At 58.8% G+C, this 20,327-nt stretch overlaps 5 protein-coding genes and 3 non-coding genes across 8 annotated transcripts; 3 read left to right on the top strand and 5 right to left on the bottom strand.

Moving 5' to 3' along the window:
- Positions 1 to 2,065: 2,065 nt before the first annotated feature.
- EHS24_003803 (uncharacterized protein) lies at positions 2,066 to 3,983 on the top strand (the record flags this gene model as incomplete). The annotated part of the gene is made up of 6 exons (XM_028619444.1): positions 2,066 to 2,227; positions 2,276 to 2,558; positions 2,599 to 3,173; positions 3,293 to 3,526; positions 3,578 to 3,872; positions 3,922 to 3,983. 6 exons carry the CDS (start codon positions 2,066 to 2,068, stop codon positions 3,981 to 3,983), a joined length of 1,611 nt encoding a protein of 536 aa, XP_028472313.1.
- A 506-nt stretch (positions 3,984 to 4,489) lies between these two features.
- On the bottom strand, positions 4,490 to 4,593 carry EHS24_003802. Its single transcript has one exon. It is a non-coding gene; the product is annotated as a tRNA-Trp (tRNA).
- A 440-nt stretch (positions 4,594 to 5,033) lies between these two features.
- EHS24_003801 lies at positions 5,034 to 5,156 on the bottom strand. Its single transcript has one exon. It is a non-coding gene; the product is annotated as a tRNA-Pro (tRNA).
- Positions 5,157 to 5,554: 398 nt separating this feature from the next.
- EHS24_003800 lies at positions 5,555 to 5,649 on the bottom strand. The gene has a single exon. It is a non-coding gene; the product is annotated as a tRNA-Ile (tRNA).
- A 438-nt stretch (positions 5,650 to 6,087) lies between these two features.
- EHS24_003799 (uncharacterized protein) lies at positions 6,088 to 8,465 on the bottom strand (the record flags this gene model as incomplete). The annotated part of the gene is made up of 3 exons (XM_028619443.1): positions 6,088 to 7,283; positions 7,323 to 7,950; positions 8,004 to 8,465. The coding sequence occupies 3 exons, from the start codon at positions 8,463 to 8,465 to the stop codon at positions 6,088 to 6,090; spliced, it is 2,286 nt and encodes a 761-aa protein (XP_028472312.1).
- A 1,454-nt stretch (positions 8,466 to 9,919) lies between these two features.
- EHS24_003798 (uncharacterized protein) lies at positions 9,920 to 10,965 on the top strand (the record flags this gene model as incomplete). The annotated part of the gene is made up of 3 exons (XM_028619442.1): positions 9,920 to 10,157; positions 10,209 to 10,321; positions 10,387 to 10,965. 3 exons carry the CDS (start codon positions 9,920 to 9,922, stop codon positions 10,963 to 10,965), a joined length of 930 nt encoding a protein of 309 aa, XP_028472311.1.
- A 2,177-nt stretch (positions 10,966 to 13,142) lies between these two features.
- Positions 13,143 to 14,714, top strand: EHS24_003797 (uncharacterized protein; the record flags this gene model as incomplete). Its single annotated transcript, XM_028619441.1, has 1 exon — positions 13,143 to 14,714. One exon carries the CDS (start codon positions 13,143 to 13,145, stop codon positions 14,712 to 14,714), a length of 1,572 nt encoding a protein of 523 aa, XP_028472310.1.
- Positions 14,715 to 15,420: 706 nt separating this feature from the next.
- On the bottom strand, positions 15,421 to 20,307 carry EHS24_003796 (uncharacterized protein; the record flags this gene model as incomplete). The annotated part of the gene is made up of 2 exons (XM_028619440.1): positions 15,421 to 18,476; positions 18,516 to 20,307. The coding sequence occupies 2 exons, from the start codon at positions 20,305 to 20,307 to the stop codon at positions 15,421 to 15,423; spliced, it is 4,848 nt and encodes a 1,615-aa protein (XP_028472309.1).
- Between the last annotated feature and the right edge of the window lie 20 nt (positions 20,308 to 20,327).

The following is a 20,327-nucleotide window of genomic DNA, read 5'->3' as shown; positions in this document are numbered from 1 at the left end:
CAAGAATGAATAAACTATGGCCCTATCACGATAGTCCATCAGATAACATGAGCAAAAGGAGTTGATGGATACAAGACCGCAGCGTTTACAATAGCGCCTCGGGAATTGCTAAAAAAGTCCATGCTTGTGACAGCATCGATGATCACGGAATGGTGGGTAGTTTATGTTCGTCCGGGCGATCAGGGCCCCCTACTAGTCGACGTCGCCTTCTACGTTGTGCCGATGTGCGTCGGTGAGGGCAATACTGTAAGCTCAATGGAAGTTCCGGTACTGACGGGTACAGGGAGACACAAGTGCCCTGGAACTGCGGACGGTGTAGGTTGGAGCCAACCTCTGTGCTGGCATTGTTCCTGGTTGACAGACATCGCCCACCACGAAACGCCGTTACAGAGGATGTATGTATTTGGGTCCCACATCATGGCCTGTATCTCTTCCCAAATAACACACAGCATGCTCAGAAACAGCGCAGCCATGCCCATGGAGATATCAACAGTTGTTGGCGGCTTGACACACCCCCTATCGCGGCACCCGCTGCCGTTATGATCTGTGACGACGACGAGCTCAAAGGCCCGTATGGCCGGCCACACCGGAACACCGGGCTAAACACACCCTTTCAGCATCCGTCAATGGCATGTGATGCCAAGTAGTCAGGCAAAACGCGCATCTCGCTTCTGTACACACACCACCACTCAACCAAGAACTGCGGCCACGCCATGTACACGGACAGCGGGTTCGCGGTTCACCACTGTTTTCGGCTGCAACCTCCTCCCGGGGGAGGCGACAATGACCCTTTTCGCCGCGTTTTCATCATGTGGATGGATACGTCACCAAGGGTGGCATTTACCAAGAGCTGCGGTGCTTTGGATTGTGAGTCCCCGAACCACCGTGTCCGTTGACGACCAGTACGAGCGGCGAGTCACAGCTTGGGCACACTGACAATGGGCCGACCTGATCCTTGCCGGCTACATTGTAACCGCAGCCTTAGTTGACTGTTGACAGGGCTCGGGGCCTCAGGCTATTCGCAGTTCTGCCGCGGTGCGATCTTTGGTGCAGAGAATCTCCCTGCGCTCTACATGACATTTTCTCACCTCGAACTTGACACCGGTGTGAATAGCTGCATGCAGTTTGGCCTACACCGACATGCACCGTTGTCCTCACCCCTGGTTCCCCGAGCCTTGGTGTGCGTGACTTTTTTGTCACCGGCATTCGGGAATTACAACTGCGCTTCCTTTCTTCCCCACATTCTCACCCCCCCCCTTTCCTTCTTGGGCAGCTGCTTAAGGAGGGATCTAGGGAGCACTTCGGGGTCCGATGTCGGACGCTGTTATGGGAGCTGTGCGGCCCCTCCGGACGGCGGCACGGCAGAGTAATGATAACAGGGACAGACACATTTCCCCGTGTGGGGAAGAAGCATAGTTTTGTCGAGAAATATCCGCTGGGCCGGTATCGGCAAATCATCCGTGCAACCACCGCGCAAACAGGATGCTACTAGTTCAACCGTGCACAGGGAATAAAGGAGAAAGGCTGCGCAAGGTGACGAGAGAGTGTAGGAGGGCCAAGAGCGCAGCTCTCCTCGAATACCCCCACAATGCATATGTGAATCTCCAATCCTCCCCGCGGGGCCGACGGGCACAAGGGACCAGAGGAGACAGTCGATCCAAAGTCCTGGCCACGTAACGCCATTCGCTTTATCCCAGAGCGGGGACTTCGAGCTCGCCGCATTCCGCGTTAACACTCCCCCGGCCGTATGGCTGCGGCCCCGTGGAGCCACTACAAGGCCGCACACCACCGATTCTCGATCCATGTCGGCCGTATCCTTACTTGCGCATTCGAGTACGTCAGGCCATGGGGGCGGGTAGATGGCGGTAGGCACGCCGAGCTCATCCACAAATGCACAGTTCCCACAGATGCACAGTCCCCGGTTTGTGAGGGGCAGTGGCTCTGAGCGTTGCCGGCGTCAATGAACCCGCGCCCCATTGAAGGTGGTGTACGCAATCGCAACCACAATCTGCATATAAATGAGGAACCACGGCAGGACAATCCCCCCAAGCGACACCAACATATCATGTCTGAGAGACCAGAACTCACTGACGACAACAAGGCAGAGGTCATCTGCCTTGAAACTATGGCGAAGGCCGAGTACAATGACTCGCGCCAGGAGGCCATCGCCGCCGAAGAGTTTGAGCACAACATCGGCAGGTGGGAGGCGTTCAAGACCTACAAGAAGGTAAGTAAAATCACGGTTATCGCTGGCGATGTATGTACTCACATACAGGCTGTCTTTTGGTCACTCCTTGCGTCCACATCGATCGTGATGGAAGGTTACCAAATCGTTTTGCTCAGCAGCTTCTACGCTCTTCCTGCATTCCAGCAAAAGTATGGTGAATACTTCCCAGAGCTTGACACGTGGGCCATCCCCGCAAACTGGCAGGTCGGCTTCGCCGTTGTCGTGTCGGGCGGCGGCGTCCTCGGGGTGCTGGTCGGTGCGATGGAGGTCGACCGTTGGGGTTACCGATGGACTCTTATCGCCAACCTCGTCTTGATTATTGGCTGTATCGGTGAGGTTTAAGCTCCAGTGGTCAACTTACTTACACACAGCAATGGTGGCATTCTCCCCAAACCGCTGGGTCCTACTCGTGGGCGAGCTGCTGTGCGCTGTGCCGTGGGGCGTATTCAGCACGTTAAGCACAGCCTACGCGTCCGAGGTGTGCCCGATCTCACTGCGCGGCTACCTCACAACTTACATCAACTTGGCGTGGGTCATCGGCCAGCTTATTGGCTCGGGCGTCATGAACGGGTACGCTGTCAAGCACGCGAATGAGACAATGGGGTACCGACTGCCATGGATGCTTCAGTGGATGTGGCCTGTGCCAATTATCGTACTGCTGTACCTTGCGCCCGAGTCACCCTGGTGGCTCACTCGTCGGGGCCGTCTCGAGGAGGCGGAGCAAAGCATCCGCCGTCTCACCGATGTCCAAGACCCGGGGCACGCCCGTAATGCTGTTGCCATGATGGTGCGCACCAACAACCTCGAGAAGGAGATTTCGAGAGGCGCCTCGTTTGCAGCCTGCTTCCGTGGTACGGATCTGCGCCGTACAGAAATCTCTACAATGGCGTACGGGTGTCAGGTGTTCTCAGGCATCGTTTTTGGTGGCTCAATAACCTTCTTCTTTGTGAGTTTTATGTGGCATGTGCGCGGCACCCCGCGCACCGGCTGCGTAGAAACGAGTTGGACTCCTCCGCTACTCTGGCCTATGCCTGCTTTTGCTCTCTTCGGGACCTGACATCACAGACGCAAGCAGGCATGAGCACCGACAACGCGTTCAAGATTGGCCTCGGTAGCTTGGCTCTGGCGTTTCTCGGCACATGCACGTCCTGGATCTTCCTCAGCCGTTGGGGCCGCCGCACAATCTTCGTAACCGGTATGACAGGCATGACGTGCTCGCTCCTGCTCGTAGGAGTGTGCGCTACCGTCGCCGCCGCAGGCCACGAGGGAGCGCTTTGGGGCGAGGTCGCTATGATTTTTGTGAGTGCACACATGACCCTATCCGGAGAGCGCCATTAATCCCACTCAAAGGTTTGGACCATCTTTTACACCACCACCGTCGGCCCCCTCGCATTCACCATTATTGGTGAGACGTCGTCGACCCGTCTTCGCAACAAGACAGTCGGCCTTGCACGCGGCATGTACAACATCTCCAGCCTCGTCGGGGGTGTGATTAATCCTTACATGATTTCGACTACGGCGTGGGGCTGGGCTGGCAAGGCCGGCTTTTTCTGGGGCGGTATGGCGTTCCTGGGTACGGTGTGGGCCTATTTCCGCCTCCCAGAGATGCGTGGGCGCTCCTTCCGCGAGCTAGACATCCTGTTTGGTATGTGTTCCGAGCGTAGTGAGATGATGGCCTCTACTAATGTGACCAGAACGTCGCGTGTCGGCTCGCAAGTTTGCCACAACCGACGTAACGGAGAACGACGACGACTAGGTGCTTCACGACCACGCAGCTGGAGGCCAAATTGTGCAGTAGCGTTGAAAATAAGTTCTGGTTTGTAGTCGGATGAAATTCTTTGAGTGTGGACTGTAGGCGGTCAGAGTCCAACACCAGTTACACCGTGAAAGCAGTCCTCGTGGTGCTTGCTGCCTGCCTTCCTGATACTTTAAAAACTAAGATATTCACGAAAATGATAATGATAATGACAAACCCCCCCGTTTGAAGCGCCGAAACGTGCAAAGACGGTTGTTTCTTCCAACAGACCCCTATTAAATTGCTGTGTACTCGCGCTTGGTGCTCGGTCAGGTAGCTGTCGTGCAATCAAAAAACAACTACACTGTCGCTATTGCATGAAGACTCCGTCCGCCGCCAAACGCTCTTTTTTCGGACCTGCCCATTCCAAGAACGACTCACAACCATTCCTCCATCTCTTTCCAGCATCCTCTGCACCTGTAGCACAACGTCCAACGAAGAGCGCATGCATGGGAGAAAAAACGAAGCGACCCCGGCCCGAATCGAACGGACAACCTTGAGGAAACGAAGGAGCACTGTGCTCCACACATTCCAGTTGGAATCTCACGCGCTACCATTACGCCACGGGGTCAAGCGCGGAAGTTGTTTTCGGCATACGATCACGAACTGGGAGCATACAATTGCATGACGAGACGATCATATTTTTGGGTAGATCTCGTTATCTACTGTAAATTTGCACTAGGACGCACATGTACATGTGTCACTAATAGATAGGTACTGCAAGGCAAATTTTCAAGTGAATAGATTTACAAACGCAGGAGAGAAAACGGGGCGAGTGGATGAGTGGTGTGGAGAACACCAAGTGGCAAGCAAGCCGTCGAGCATGTGAAACAGACGTACTTCCATATTTGGTTCCGGTGTGGCGTTTATTCTCCAGGCGACGCAGATGTACACGGCAGATCATCCATCACACCGACTACACCCCAACTCATTCGACCGACCTAGATGGCAACTCAAGAAGGTCCCTGGACTCTACCGGGGCCTCTACATGACCCAGGAGGCAAAAGAGAAGGCCCTCGCCGGGATTTGAACCCAGGACCACTTCCATAGCTAGAGGACGGAGACGAATCCGAGGAGGATTAGAGACCAGCGCTGGACCCTAAGAAAGTATGATAGCCACTACACCACGAGAGCCTTGATGATGGTTACTAAGAGGCACGTGACCTGAATCTTGGGCCTCTCGTCAATGTTGCATGTTGTTTCGCTCGTTGGCAAGGAGATAGATGGTGCGATCGATGGGCAAGTGTAGGACACTATCAGCCATCGCACCCGGGGGCTGTTTAAACGTAGAGGTCTTGTGGCAGGAATTCTCCGGCCTGTGCCACTTGCCGTCTGTTCAGAGAAGTACCTGCCACGAAGTCACTGGGTTTACGTATACTGTAGTACATCTCGTTTACATGTGACACTAACCCCTCCGCTCATACCGTTGCCCACAGTCCCAAACTGTACCAAAACATTGAGTGTGGCACCTCGGATGTATTTTCCATCGCCACCCCCACCGTCACCGCGCTGCATGCGACAGCAAAAGATAATGACCACTGACAGGATCGAACTGCCGACCTCCGCATGAACTAGTAACCAAGGCTGGGTATTAGTACGATGCTCTAACCAGCTGAGCTAAGCGGCCGATTACGTCAGCATAACCTGCATTAGGATTGAGGCGCTGAGGTCAAATTTGGTTCTCTAGCTAGCGTGTCCTAAGGTGCGCAGTAAGTACTTACCTCTCAGAGTTGCGATGGAGGAGATGGGGCGCGGAAAGAGAAGAGGCGAGTTGTGGGGCCCGCACCGCGTCATGCCACTCTTCTCTCGTCCATCGTTCAGCTCAGCACCCATGGGAGGACTCGCAAAAAGGACATACATGCGGCAGAATATGCGCTTGGGACACAGACTAAAACAAACAAAAAAAGGGAGCGAGACGGCAGCGCACTCCCAAGCCAGACACTCTATGAGTATAAGTAGTGTATGACGGACACCGGCTGAACAATCGCAAAACAACCTCAAGCAGTAACCAGCACACTCGAGCACTCCTCATCCACACTTGCACCGGCACCGTCCCCCGGTTCACTCACGCTCTCGGGGCGCGGAACAGACCATCAGCCTCCAACCGCCTCCTCGCGTCCTCTCCCAAACATTCCCTCACCCCGCGCCACAGATCCTGGGCGGACCTCACAGGCCTAGCTCCACGGGCCACGTCCTCGCGGTCCTCGTAATGAAGCAAAGAATAGAGGGCAGCAATCTGGTCGGCCTTGGACTCGAGACAGTCGATGACCTCCTTGAGGTGCTCGGCGAGGACGTGGCGCTTGGCGACAGCCGAGGCGGCGTCGAGGACCTTGTACTGGTCGGCGAGCTCGACGTAGACAGTCTTGTAGTGAGAGAAGTCGTCCTCGAGCTCGCGGATGACGCGGGCGAGGACTGTCTGTGGGGGCACAGAGCCGTCGACAAGGATAGCACGAACAGAGTCGGCGGCAGCAGGGCGTGACATGGACGCGCCAGAGACTCCCGAACCACCGGAAGCGACACGAGCGGTGCGAGATCCGGGGCGGGACGTGGGTAACGGGATACCGGCGGCGATGACTGGGGTGGGCCTAGATGCGCGTGACGAGGGACGACGGGGTGAGAAGAACTCTTCCTCGTCCTGGGCACGGATGGAGGGAAAGGGCGAATCGGGGCCGTCTTTCAGGATACGGCTACGGCGGCGGCTGGACGAGGTGTGTGAATGGGCCTCGGGCGAGCGGACGTGGTGCATCGTACGCGTAGGAGTGGGCGAGCGCTCGGCATCCGAAATTTCGTCTGCCTCCGAGGCCGAGGAGACGCGGGTATGACGACGAGCCGAAGGCGGCATGAGTTGCGGCTCGGCCACCGCAGCCGTGTGCAGGCCTTGGCGGAGCTGGGAGGGGAGGCGGAGGTGGTCGGAAAAGTCGGCAGCGCGGCGGTCGACTGCAGCACGCACACGCTCAACCTCGGTTTCGTCGCGCAAGTCGAGAGCATTGATGCGCACCGAGCGCTGCTCACGGGAACGGGTACGCTCGGCGAGGCCAGCCTGAGCGATAGAGTTGAGTCGTGTAACCTCGCGCGACAGACGCTCGATTTCAGCGCGGAGCGAGGAGAGTTCATCACGGATCGAAGCGTCAACATTGCGCACAGGCGAGGGGGGATGTTGCGCGGCAAGACGAAGTTCGGCTACGAGCTGCTTGTGGTGCTCGAGCTCGAGAGTAAGACGCGCGAGGTGTTCGCGGAGGGACGTAACCAGGTCCTCGAGAGCTGAAGCTTAGCTAAACATTCACACAACATCAAACTCACCAGTCTTCTCGCTCACAACCTCACGGAGACTGGCATCCCGTGCCTGTTGAGCAGTGGCGACTTCTTCGCGTGCGCGCTCGACCTCGGCCTCGAGTTCACGGACGCGGCGGCGGGACACACCATTCTCGGTCTCAAGGGCACGGAGACGCGCATGGAGTGTAGCAAGGGTTTGCGGGATAGAAGCGGCGCCAGAACCAATGTCTCCGCCGTTCTTGTCAATGTCACCAAACGAGCCGCCTTTGGCTGGAGTCGTGAGCAGTCCAGTGAGACCAGTCACATCTGCTGACTCGTCACGGAGGTGATGGTTGGCGAACCCGCCGCGCGCACGCTGCTTCTTGAGTGACGCGGGGTATTGCTGTGGGTGCTGGTACTCAGGGCGGTGGTTGTGCCGGGCCGTCTCGGTAAGGACGGGGTTGCGGCTTCGCGGGTCGGCCGGCGCCGCCGCAGCGGTGGCTGCACGCTGTGATCCCGAAGACGCGCTGGATACGGTACGCGAGTGAGGTGGGGATGGGAGTGGATCATTGCGGCTCAGTGTGAGAGACAGGTTTGGGAGAGCCGATGGCGCAGGGGAAGGAGAGTGGGGCATGCGCGGAGACACAAACGGGGAGGAGGGCTTGGGTGCGAGTCGCTGATGGGTCGGTCAGCCACAGTCACCAAACATCAACAGAATGAAAACCTTACCTCCTCGTCCATAGCCTTGGCGAGCTCGCCGACAAGACGTCCAAGCGAGCGGTCGGGGTCAAACTCGTCGGCAGTGTAGTCGCGGCCGATAGGGTTGCCGGGGCGTCTAAACACCCCAGCACCGAGGGTCGCGGCCGAGACGTGGTGGCCCGCTGTCGACGTGGGGGAGATGTCAACACCGGCAGATGTATCGGTACAAGCGAACGATGCGGCCGTGTTACGTTTTGCGCGTGGTGTATCGTCCATGCCTCCGAACCTGGGGTATTCGTACTCGTTGTCAAAGCCGTACGCACGCGAGGCTGGGACAGCTGAGCGACCGACGGGGAGGGTGGAGAGAGATGAAGAGGATGTAAAGCTGCTGCTTGCAGTCAAAGAGAGGGAAGACATGTCATGGTCAAGCGTGTTCTCGAGGCGGCGGCGCTCGAGGTCGGTCGCGCTAAACGGGATTGGAGGAGCGTCCATCGCCGCAGGGTGGTGGGTGGTGTTTCTCGAGGGGCGGTAGCGCAGGCGGTCGCCTGGGACGGAGGAGCGGGGAGGGGAGGAAAGAGGAAGAGAGGTGGTGGCTCAAGCTTTTATGACTCGGTTGTGAGCGATGGAACGCGCGAGAGAGATGGGGGAAATGAGCAGGCTACTGAATGGGATGGACGGATGGGTGATGAGAAACAAAGGAAGTCAGTCGCGCACAGCTGAGAAGACGCTCTGTTGTTGACGTGCGGAAGGCGGGAGAATCCCACGTGGCATTTTGGGATTAATGATGAAATAATATATTGCAATATTCCGCCGACAGGCGCGATCTGATCGGTGATCCGTGAGTGGCTTCCTGGTTTAGTGGCGGGTGAGGCCAACACGACTGGACTGGGACAGATGCATAGGGTTGCATGCATTGCATGTGCGTGGGTATGGTGGGATTACATGGCCGTAATGGATTTTAGTTGCCTCTTGATTCAGTGCACTGATGCCTTTGGGACTCGGCATGTCTGTGTTTCAAGGCCGGTGGCAGTTCGATCGCCTTTTCGTTTGTTACATGGAGCTTCAAGGCCCCGCACTTGCTCGTTTGCTCTTTATACAGTTCACATGATTCCATTAAATACCTACTTACTAGTGACGGCCATGGAGACGTACACTGGGCTGACTCTCTCTACCGTGCAATGATAGGTACAGTTGCTGTAACACTTAATATCAAGTTATCTCCGCCCAACGGAAACCGTGTCCAACGAGACGGAATTGCGACCCCATCTCGTTCTCAAAGGTCAGCTGCACACAGTGCATATTCACGCCGATTACTGGCACCAGAGTGGTCACGGTGCAGTCCTGGACATCATGCGCTGCAATCGTCATGAGCGATAAGCCTGGCTTGTTAGAAGGAAACCGCCCGTCGTCCGGCGCGCCAAAATAAAACCTCCCGAACCAAAACACTTTGGTGCCCCCACCTCAATGTCCCGTGTCCGGCCCTGTGGATGCCGAGCAAATCAGACGAGCATCATATCCTTGGACTTATGCAAGGCCACCACCTATCCACGGGGCAGCACAGTACCATGAGTCTGGGGATGCGCGGGGCAATGCAGGGGCTCCGGCATTCGGTCCGACAGCTCTCTGTCCGCACAGTTCAGGTGGCTGTGCTAATCACCAAATCCGCGACAAGGCATGTCAGCGCCGTTCGTCGCCGTTGTGACGTATACATGGGTACTGCAGAAGTGGGCAGTGGTCATGAGAGGACTCATGACTGTCTATCCGATGCGGAGAGTACCTCGGAAGGAATCTACCTCCACCCACAACGGTCCGCAGCTAGCCAGTGGCCAGTGGAGGACAGTCGGACATCATGGACCTCTGATGATATAACACGAGCCCTCGATGGCCAGTACCCATACCCCCACCCCCTGACCAACACCTCCTTCTATAACCCACACCAGTCCTCAATGCTCGCTACCCAGTCACCCGCCCAACGCATCTTCGCCCCGCACGACACGCCCCTGTATGTCGGCACTACAAAGCCCGAAGCCACGCCGCTGGCTTCAGTCGGTACGCTCACCCCCACGTCTCCAGACACACCAATGGACGAGATCCGGGCCCGATTCCAGCGGGACGGATACGTATTCATGAAGGGTCTCATCAGCAAGGATATTGTCGATAAGGCTAGGGAGATGTATTTCGAGAGTAAGCACGTCCAACAGCAGCGTGGCAGTGGGCTGACAATCGCCCCAACAGGTATTAGGCACACTGGTGTCCTCGACTCATCCCGCTCCATCTCTGAGGGAGCATTCACGCGCGACCCAGATGCCTCAGCCACGTTCGTGACCCCCGGCAGCTCTGCTTCAGGCGTGGGCAACTTTGACGCCGCCAAAACCGAGGAATATCTACAAGCCTGTATCGCGGCCCAGCGCAGTTCCACGCTTTCTCTACGACTCCGCAACTGGTTGATTTCGTCAAGGCATTCCAAGAGTGGGACACGCCGCTACTCCTCAAGCGCCAGATGCTTCGCGCCGCGCTTCCGGGCCAAGACGGTGTTCCGGTCCACTATGACCAGCTCTTTTTCCGGCATGGCCCACCCACCTTCCTCACCTGCTGGACGCCGCTGGGTCCCGCTGGCCCAGAGCAAGGCGGCTTGATGTATCTCTCGGGCAGCGTTGCTCTGGGCGAGGAGATGGAGGCCGACTTCATGGCCCGCGCCCAGCACATGACCAACGAAGAACGCAAGAGCGCGTTCAACGCCAACATGATGGGTGGCGGCATTCTCCACCCTGACGCCGGGAGGTTTGCTGGTCGTCTGGGAAGGCAGTGGTTGGTGGCAGAGTACGAGGCCGGCGATGTGGTGTTTCACAACCCACATGTCATCCATGCCTCCTGTGTCAATGCTGGTGAGGAGAGGAGGATTATGGCACACACGGACATTCGGTTTGTCAATCCCAAGGAAGAGTTTGATGAGCGGTGGATGGTGTATTGGACCCCAGCGGACGGGCTGTAGCGGAAAGAGAGAAATGGGTAATCAACACGCAACTTGGAAACGATATAAATTCAACAGTTGGTGTCAGTAGAGTATGAAGCTGGAATGTGAAGCACTGCCTCTCGTGGGGCTAGTCAAGTAACTCGCAGCTGCGCGGCCGTTGTTGTTGCTGTATGTGGCGTGGCGCGGGATTGGCTGGGAGGAGCCAAGCATTGCTGTAGAGTTGTTTCATCGACGGGGCCACCGCATTCCTGTAGGTGATCAGTTGGCAGAGCGACCGTTGGCCACTTCTCGGTAAGCCTGGGGCGTCGGCCGGAATGAGGACTGAGGCACACGAGTATCTCTGCGTGGCCGTCCTGTCTTGGTGACGAGTGACCACGTTCCCGGACATCCCTCACGCCTCAGATTGCGCGACCAGTCGGCACCCCCGACATGGTCACCACGCCACCATGACCACGCCCGTCGCCAAGTAATCCGAACACGTTCTGGAACCCGGGAATCGCCAAGACCAGGTGAGGACAGAGGACTCTGACAAATCGTGGGACCCCCCCGACCAGCCCCCGCCTCTACTCTCGACTCATGGATTCTTCACATCCGCCCCCCCGAGTTCACATTCTTAAGGTGCACCTACGAAAGTGCTTCGGCTTTCTCCCAAGTCCGCAAGTCCGTACACGCACGCGCATGGAAACACAGGTACGGCTTAGTCCCTTGCCGCCGCGCTACGGAATGCATAGGGCAGAGACAAGCTGGCTTTATCTTGTCCACGGCGATGCCGCGGGGCGGCCGCGGCGGCCTGTGAATATGGCGTTTCCGTTCCCGAATCTGGCGCCGACCATTCCGCCGAGTCCTCGCTTGTGACTGCCCGTACTCCTCATTCGTCACCTTGGGCTCCTGTCGTTCCCACAGCTCGCAGTGGTTGGAGAGCTGCAGGTAGGTTACCTACCTGGCTGTGAAGAAAGCCACCAGATCTACAGACGTAGGCTGGAATTTGAGGGCTCACTGTGCGCCGGCCGCCGGCTGCGATGGATTGTGGCAACCACCTCGTGATCCATCCCAGCATATACGAGGGAGGAATTAGGATGAACATATGCAAGTCTTTCAGGTCTGTAATCTGTGACTAGGACTGCTGCAGCGGATGCTAGAGGTGCCCATAATGCTTGTGTTGGTGGTCGATAATGTATGTTCGTTCGCTAGGCTTGTACCAGTGCAGTACAAGTGGCGGGGAAACGCGAGGTTGATGCACGATGGACATGTGGCCATACGTTGGATTTGTCATGTCAATTTGTCAGTGTACGAATGGGTGACCCTCCTCAGCAGCAGTTGCACAAGGGGGTGGTTGTTTTACTGCTGATTGAGAAATCGCTGACCGGTTAGTGGTCGCTGGCCGCTGGCCGCTGATACTACCCAACCAACGCCGACAACGGGACGAGTCACCAATGGTGTGTGTCGTCTTGCAGCCCGCGTCTCGTGTCTCCATCGCGCCCTCGTCAGCCCTACCGAGAGGGCTCCCAGTCCCGTCCCTGCCTGGCCGCCTCTGGCGCTCGACGCCGTCGAGGTCTGCGTCGTCGCGCCGTCGGTTAAGCTGGAACGTCGGCGGATACTCACTGGCCCACTGGCCGCTGGGCGGGCCCCCGGCGCCGAGACGTCCGGGGGGTACGGGGCCGGCGGTAAAGGCGCTGTGGATCCCTTACTTGGCTCCGCAGCGACGCCGTGCAGGTCGCTCCTCTGGATCCTCTGGCGGCATGCCTTAGAGCCGTGTATCGTGCGTTGAGAAGCGCGCACGAACGAGTCCGGGGGCTCCGTGTGGGGTCGCTGATGGGGGGTGCTGGAGAGAAAGGAAAGGTGGGTGGCATGGACGAGTAATCACCGGTAGATCTGGGAATGACGCCAGTGTGCTGAAAGGTCCGCGCCGGTGGGGGGCGACACCAAAAGGGGGGTCACATGAACAGACGACGACGACCAGCGGGCCAGCGTACAGCGACTTGCACAATATAAGAGGACAGAGAGACACAAGAGGGAGGCATCGTCTCTTCACCGTCGCCGTTCATCACATCCCACTTCGGCTCGCACCGCCAACACCTTCCCCCACCCCCACCCTCCACCCACCTGCGACCAACCACATCCCTCACAGTCGTCAGCCGGGCCCACATCTCACTCGTTTGCCGTTGAGCACCACCCCGCCCGCCACCACCACTACCATGTCCGACATCCTCGCTACCCTCAAGCAGGAGGTGGCCAAGGTCCCCGTCTGGGGCTTCCCCGCAGCCATTGTTGCCTTTGTCGCCCTCTACTACCTCGTCCCTTACTTTGTGACCTACCGTCACCTCCGCGGCATCCCTGGTCCCCTCGCTGCCCAGTTCTCAGACCTCTGGCTCTTCCGCGTCTCGCGCCGCGGCGACCGCTCCATCACCGTCGACGAGCTCCACGCCAAGCTCGGCCCCATTGTCCGTATCCAGCCCAACCACATCTCCATTGCCGACGACGACGCCATCAAGAAGATCTATGGCCACGGCAACGGTTTCCTCAAGTCGGACTTTTACGATGCCTTTGTCTCGATCCGTCGCGGCCTGTTCAACACGCGCGACCGTGCCGAGCACACCCGTAAGCGCAAGATGGTCTCGCACACCTTCTCGGCCAAGTCGATCCGCGAGTTTGAGCCCTACATGCAGGAGAACCTCGCCCTCTTTGTTCGCCAGATGGACGGTACCGCCCAAGAGGCTGAGAAGGCTACTGGCAAGCAGGCCAAGATTGACTGCCTCGACTGGTTCAACTGGCTTGCGTTTGACATGATTGGTGACCTCGCCTTTGGTGCCCCCTTCGGTATGCTCAAGGCCAGGGCCGACGTCGCCGAGCTTCGTTCGTCCCCCGACGCCGCGCCCGAGTACGCTCCCGCCATTGAGATTCTCAACCGTCGCGGTGAGATCTCTGCCACTCTTGGCATCATGCCCTACCTCAAGCCGTACGCAAAGTACCTCCCCGACGAGTTCTTCTACAAGGGTGTCGAGGCCGTCAACAACCTCGCCCGCATCGCCATTGCCCAGGTCAAGGCCCGTGTCGACCACCCGTCCGAGGAGGGCCGTCGCGACCTCCTCGCCTACCTCCAGGAGGGCAAGGACGCGTTTGGAAAGCCCATCGGCCGCGAGGAGCTCACTGCCGAGGCCCTTACTCAGCTCATTGCCGGCTCTGACACCACCTCCAACTCGTCTTGCGCTCTCCTCTTCCACGTTACCCGCACCCCCGGCGTGCTCGCCAAGCTCCAGGCTGAGCTCGACGAGGCCATCCCCGACGACATGCCCGTGCCCACTTTTGACATGATCAAGGACCTGCCCTACCTCCAGGCCGTCTTCAACGAGACCCTGCGCCACCAGTCCACCTCTGGCATTGGTCTCCCGCGCCAGGTTCCCCCCGAGTCTCCCGGCGTCAACATCAACGGCCACTACTTCCCTGCCGGCACTGTCCTCTCCGTCCCTACCTACACTATCCACCACTCTAAGGAGATCTGGGGCGAGGACGCCAAGGAGTTCAACCCCGACCGCTGGAACAACGTGACTGAGCGCCAGAAGGAGGCCTTTATCCCCTTCTCGTTTGGCCCCCGTTCTTGCGTCGGCCGCAACGTCGCCGAGATGGAGATGAAGCTCATCGCCGCCACTTGGGCGCACCGCTACCAGCCGACGCTCCTCCAGGACGTCATGGAGGTCCGCGAGGGTTTCCTTCGCAAGCCCCTGGGTCTGAACATCAACTTTAAGATCCGCAACAACATTGAGCACTAGGCGCGACGTTGACGACGCAACGGGATAACAAAGTCCACAATGTTCCCCTAACGCCCCCCCCCCCCCCCCCCCCCCAACCCATTTTCCAACCCACACACCTCACCTCCCGTTTCTCTTGCCCCAGCGCCGAGCCGGAGAAAAGGCTGCCATCCAACAGCTTGTAGGCATCGTATCAGTATGCAGTATCAGAAGTCATGTTCTCGCCTGTCTCCGAGCCCAAGGCGCCTGCCCCACGTAACCTGACTGTACATATGTCGGTGCTCGTTCCGTGTCTGGTCCGTGTCCGTGTCCGTGTCCGTGTCGGTTTCGGATACCCTCCACTCACCTACCCGGGCTCCTGACGTGGAAACACAGGAGTGGTTGTCGTTGCGCATGTGCGAATCGCATTCGCGCCACAGCGGGGATCGGTGGGGAGGTGCTGTGTTGGTGCTGGGCAGGTGGCGGTGGGTGAAGTGTCAGAATATGGCTCGCAACCCCTCCATGCTGCAAGGGTACATGCATACGCGACAAACGCGTGGCTTCCTACTGACAGCTCAGTCGGTGACGCCTCCACGGGCACAATGTGTTGTTCAACAACCAAATGGAAAACCGCATAGCATATGTGAGGGAAAAATAAATCGTACAATTTAAAAGTGGTTTGGTTGGGACTTTCTTGTTTGTTCTACAACTATGGATCTCCGGCACGTCCATTGTTCCTTGGGGTGTTCTACTGGAGGCTCGCCTCACTCGCGTACTCGAGCAACATGGCCGCTTTGCGCTTCTCGGCCTGCTCGACTCTGATGCCGTCCAACAAGCGCAACTCGGGACAAGCAGCCATGACGAGACCACGGTAGACGAGACGTTTCGAGTACCATTCGTCGGGGAGCTGGCGGCGGAATTGGGCATCCATTGCTGGCCAGTTGTCGGGTACCACGCCGTCGGAAGCTGCTCGGTCCTTGTCCTTGTCCCGTGAACCACTGGAGCTGCCCCCTTTCGTGCGAGGGAGGAGGATGGGAAGATAAAAGCTGAGCGTGCTGGGGTTCATCCTCAGGTCCACTTCCTCGAGCGAGGAGAGGCCCTTGAGGCCGCGCACCGCGCCACCCTTGCTGCCACCGCCGAGACGGTTACCGACTGCCATGAGCTTCCGGATAAACGCCAGACCGTCCAGGCCGTCCAGGTCCGGGAGGAAGTTGTAGTTGACGTTCAGGATACGGAGGTTGGGTACCCTGGCTGCAAGGTCGGCGGGCCATGACGTGAGGTTGCACGCTGCGGCCTCGAGGTAGACGAGGTTGAAAAGGGGGTTGGGCGGGAGGAAATCGGGATCGAGGCGGTTTCCAGAAAGATACAGTCGTTTGACGCTCTGCAAGTCCTCGGGAGTGAGAGCCAGGCGGCCGACACGCTGGTTGCGCAGAGACAAGTTTTCGATCCGGTGTCCACCAGTCGACATTGAACGCGACAGACCGGGCAACGAGTTGCCGTCCGCAAATAGCGTACGGACCTTGGGGAAGTGCGAGAGGTCGAGGTGGGAAATGTCATTATCGCTGACGCGCAGGATGCGGACCGCGGTCAAGGGGCAGGCAGGGTCCAGTTCGACGAGACGGTTTTTATCAAGGTTGATGCTGGTGGCAGATGTGAGACGGTGGAGACCCTTGACACTGCTGATCCGGTTGTTGGAGAGGTTGAGCGTCTCGAGCTTGCCCCACTTTGCCTGGTCAAAATCGATGCGCTCCAACTTGTTGCCGGCAACCGACAGCTTCAGGAGAGAGTCCATGGCCAGAATGCCAGTCAGGTCGGTGATGGCGTTGTTGTCTGCGTTGAGCTCGCGAAGGTGTGTGAGACATTCAAGTTGGGCCACGCTGTCAAGCTGGTTGCGTGAAATGTCCAGGTACTGGAGGTTGCGCAGATGGTTGACACTGGTCAGGCTCGACAGTTGGTTACCTGCCACATGGAGTGTGCGCACTGTGCTCGGGATGCCGGACAGATAGTCGATCATGTTGTCACTCAGACGCGCCTCGTCGAGGGCAGGAAGGAACTCTTTCAGACGAGCGAGAGACTCAACACCCTTGTTGGACAGATCGATGGAGCGCAGGTTCTCCCAGTACGGCTCAAATGGCTGGACATCGGTGATAAGCTGCACGAGGCGGTCGTGGGCGACACCAAACGAACATTCGGTGAGGAACGTCGCGTCAGCCCGACGGCTGGTGCCACGGTACGATCTGAACGAGCGGAAGCGTGACAGGGGGATCGTGTCCTCGCTCTCCTCGCCAGATTCCGGGACCGCCTCCTGTTGCTGTTGCTGGATCTGCTTGCGGGTCACCGTCGGCTCGCGTGAAGGGGGCTTGGACGGCGAGTCATCGGCTAGACTCAGGTCGGCCATCTCGTCCAACACGCCTTGAATACGGCGTGTGCGGGCACTGGGTAACCACGACGCGTTGGTAGCATTGGTCTCGTCGTTCTCGGAGAAGAGGTCCCTTTCTGCCGATAACTGGCGCTTGTGGCGGCTCCCGCTGAAGTCGCGCGGTGGGGCAATGTACTGGTCCGAGAAGCTGACGCTGCGCCGGTAGGACACGCTGCGCTCCACCGAACCGTAGCGATTGTCCGGGGCGGGGGTGAGGTCAGGGTGCCATGCCGTCTGCTTCTTCAGTGCCGAGGCCGGTGTCGAGTTGGGGTTGCGCAGGGCAGAGCGGAGTGGGCCAGGAGGAGTCGTGCCCGGCGTAGCTGGGGTTGGGGTCCTGAGGGTAGGCGCCGAGTTTGAGTGCACCACCGGCGGGCGGAGTGCGTGTTGCTGTCGAGCGGGAGGACGAGGCGTGGCATCCAAGTCGACCTCTTCGTGCTGCTGGGGAAGCTCCAGATCCTCAGACTGGTCCCAGTCGTCGACGGTCTGAACCGTGCGCATGCTGGCCTGGAGGTCCTCTTCCTGCTCCTCCACCTCATCCGACGATGATATACTGGCTTCCTGGATGGGACGCTCGGGAGATGCCATTGAACCAACACTCTCAAACCCAGCAAAGGGATCGGCACTTTCATCGCTGCCAATGGTGCGGCTCTCCCCCATTTCGTCGACGCGGCCAAGTCCCTGGGGCTCACGGACCCAGCGCATTGTGGCATGGTCGAAGCGCATCTTGCCAATACGGTCAGGAACCACACCATGGACGTCACCAGGAAGGATGTGGGTCATGTTTGGTTGGAGGGCGGGATCGCGAGGGCCACGGTGCTTGACAAATGAAGTCGACACGGTCGTGGCAGTGGCGTAGGTGGAAGCGGACATGAATCGATTGAGGTCCTCGCGGTTCTGTCCAGGGGGTTGTCCCGAGCCCTGGAGTGAAGTGCGGCTCACAGGTCGTTCGGGGCTGCGAACAACAATATTGGGAGGTGGAACCTCGTCATCGTCGCTCGACTGCACGATCTCCTCCTCGATCCGTTTGATCTCGTCTGAAGCGCTCAAGCGGCGCGGAAGGCGGCGTGGGCTTGGCCCGGCAGGGCGTGCACCTGCCCTAAGGACGCGCGGCTCAGCATCCGAGCTGGTCCAGGTCTGGGTGCTCGACTGGGACAGAGCGCGTCGGGCCTCGCGCTCGCTCGATTCGACAGTAGATGTAGACGGAGACACCATGCGCTGTTTGATGCGCGACATTACGTCCTCGGCACGGTGGAGGTAGGTGGACGAAGCTGTAGACGGGTTGGAGCGGTGGTACGTCCCAAACTCATCGACAAACCCAGCCTCCTGCTGCAGCTCAGCGGGGGGAGTCGGAGGGACGGCGCCATAGTCGACAGTGGGCATGCCATCTAATATCAGCTAAGCGCACAAGCAATTTATCAACTTACAATAGGCAGACCCGCTTGCGGCAGACTCGCCTTCGGTTGGAAAGGTGGCACTGCGGAACTCTTCACGCGTCCTGCTGTCCTCCCAACTACGACTGCCGCTCCGGCTTCCCATGTCCCTCGAGTCCCAGCTACGAGTAGCACTCCTGCTGTCGCTCGTCTGGCTCATTTCCGGGTCGGTGACGCGAATACGGTTCATTAATGCGGCGCCCTGGGCGCGCCAGTCACGAACAGCGGTGGGGCCACGGGGCGAAGGTGGCGAGAGGCGCAGGCGCTTGGATGATCGGGCGTCTGACATGCCTGACCCATTGCTGGGGGTCGACATGGTGCCGGTCGAGTTTGAGCGGACGGGCGACTGGTCATCGGCTGTAGGAGACCAATCGCGAAGGTCCCTGGCGTCGGGCACCGAGGGAGGGGGTGAGGGGGAGGGCTGGATGGCAATGCTATCGACCAGGGCCGAGAGATGCTCGCGGGTCACCGTGTCGTACGTGTTGCGGAACAACCGGAGGCCCAGGTTAGTTGATGCTGGGCGGAGGCGCAAGGTCGAGTGAGCCGGCTCGCCGCCCTCTAACGGGGCCAAAGGAGGGTCAAACTCAGGCGTGGCCTGGTCATGCTGGACGGGTGCAGTGAAGGTAAAGGGATACCTGGGGTCGGTGAGCGGTGACTCGGGAAGGTCGGCGTGATCTTCTTGCTCGGGCGAATGTGGTGGTGATGCCAGGTCGTCAATGGAGCCGTCCACAGTGGTCTCAACCATCGACTCGTACTGGTCGTCGTCACCTTCAGGCTCGTGCTCGTGGGGATGCTCGGTTTGTTCATTGGCAAAGGGTGGTGGGAGACGGTCAGAGTGGACAGTGTCGTCCTCGAGGTTGGAGTGGAGAGTGTTGTCATGGGTGGTAGCCTCTGTGGTCGCAAATGAGCTGTCAGACGGGGTGACCGACTTGCAAAGTCGTGACGGGTTTGTTGGGGCATATGCATGCGATACCCGACGCTCAACAGGGGGTCCGGCGGGGGATGGGGTCGGAGAGAGGGAGACCTCTGGGCTAGTCGACAAAGACTTTATGGACCCAGCGGAGATTTCCCGCATTGAGCCGGCGCTCTCTGACCTGTCCGAAGCAGGCTTGTCGGACAATGGCGACTGGACAAGCGGCGAAACCTCTGCCGCAGAGCTGTCAGGCTCTGGCGACCTGGTCATTGACTTGTGCAGTGCTGATGGCCCAGCGATGGTCATCGAGTCTCCATTGTTGTCCCTCAAAGTCCTTCCCGGAGCCGGCGGTGTGGGCGGTTCAAACATCCTCTCGAGCGCAAGAGCCGTAAACATGTCTTTGCCAACACCAAACGGGTTCTTTGGAAACGCCTTGCCGTGCACGTCCTCGACATCCTCCTTGACGAGAAATGTACCTGCTGCACTCTCAGAGGGAACACTGGCAGTTTGAGGTTGAGCGGGGGGCGAGTTCTCCTTGCCGACCTGCCGTTGTTGTGGTTGACTGTCGCCCTCGCTGCCGGAGACGCTGGTGGGAGGGGACAGCATGCCAGAGGCCGAGCGAACATAGGGGTTGGATGGCGAGCGGGCATATTCCGGACCAGCTGCTGATGTCTTGCGCGATGGGGGTAAGGGGCGAGCGGGGGCCTGTCCGAGACTCCGCAGACTGCCTCGCTTGGCGGAGAGGGATGCGTGTGATGGGATGGGCATGTCGTGGGTAGAAGCGTCTGCTGGTGGGGAGCCGGGTGGGGAAGGGGATGTCTCTACCCACTCCTCCCCAAGCTCGTCTGTCTGCCATGCGGGGACGGCGGCCATGGCAGGAGCAAGCGACAAGA

This window comes from Apiotrichum porosum, assembly GCF_003942205.1.
Source record: "Apiotrichum porosum strain DSM 27194 chromosome Unknown scaffold_18, whole genome shotgun sequence".
Taxonomy (NCBI): domain Eukaryota; kingdom Fungi; phylum Basidiomycota; class Tremellomycetes; order Trichosporonales; family Trichosporonaceae; genus Apiotrichum; species Apiotrichum porosum.
Note: the sequence above shows the minus strand (reverse complement) of the source record. Positions and strands in the feature narration are given on the sequence as shown.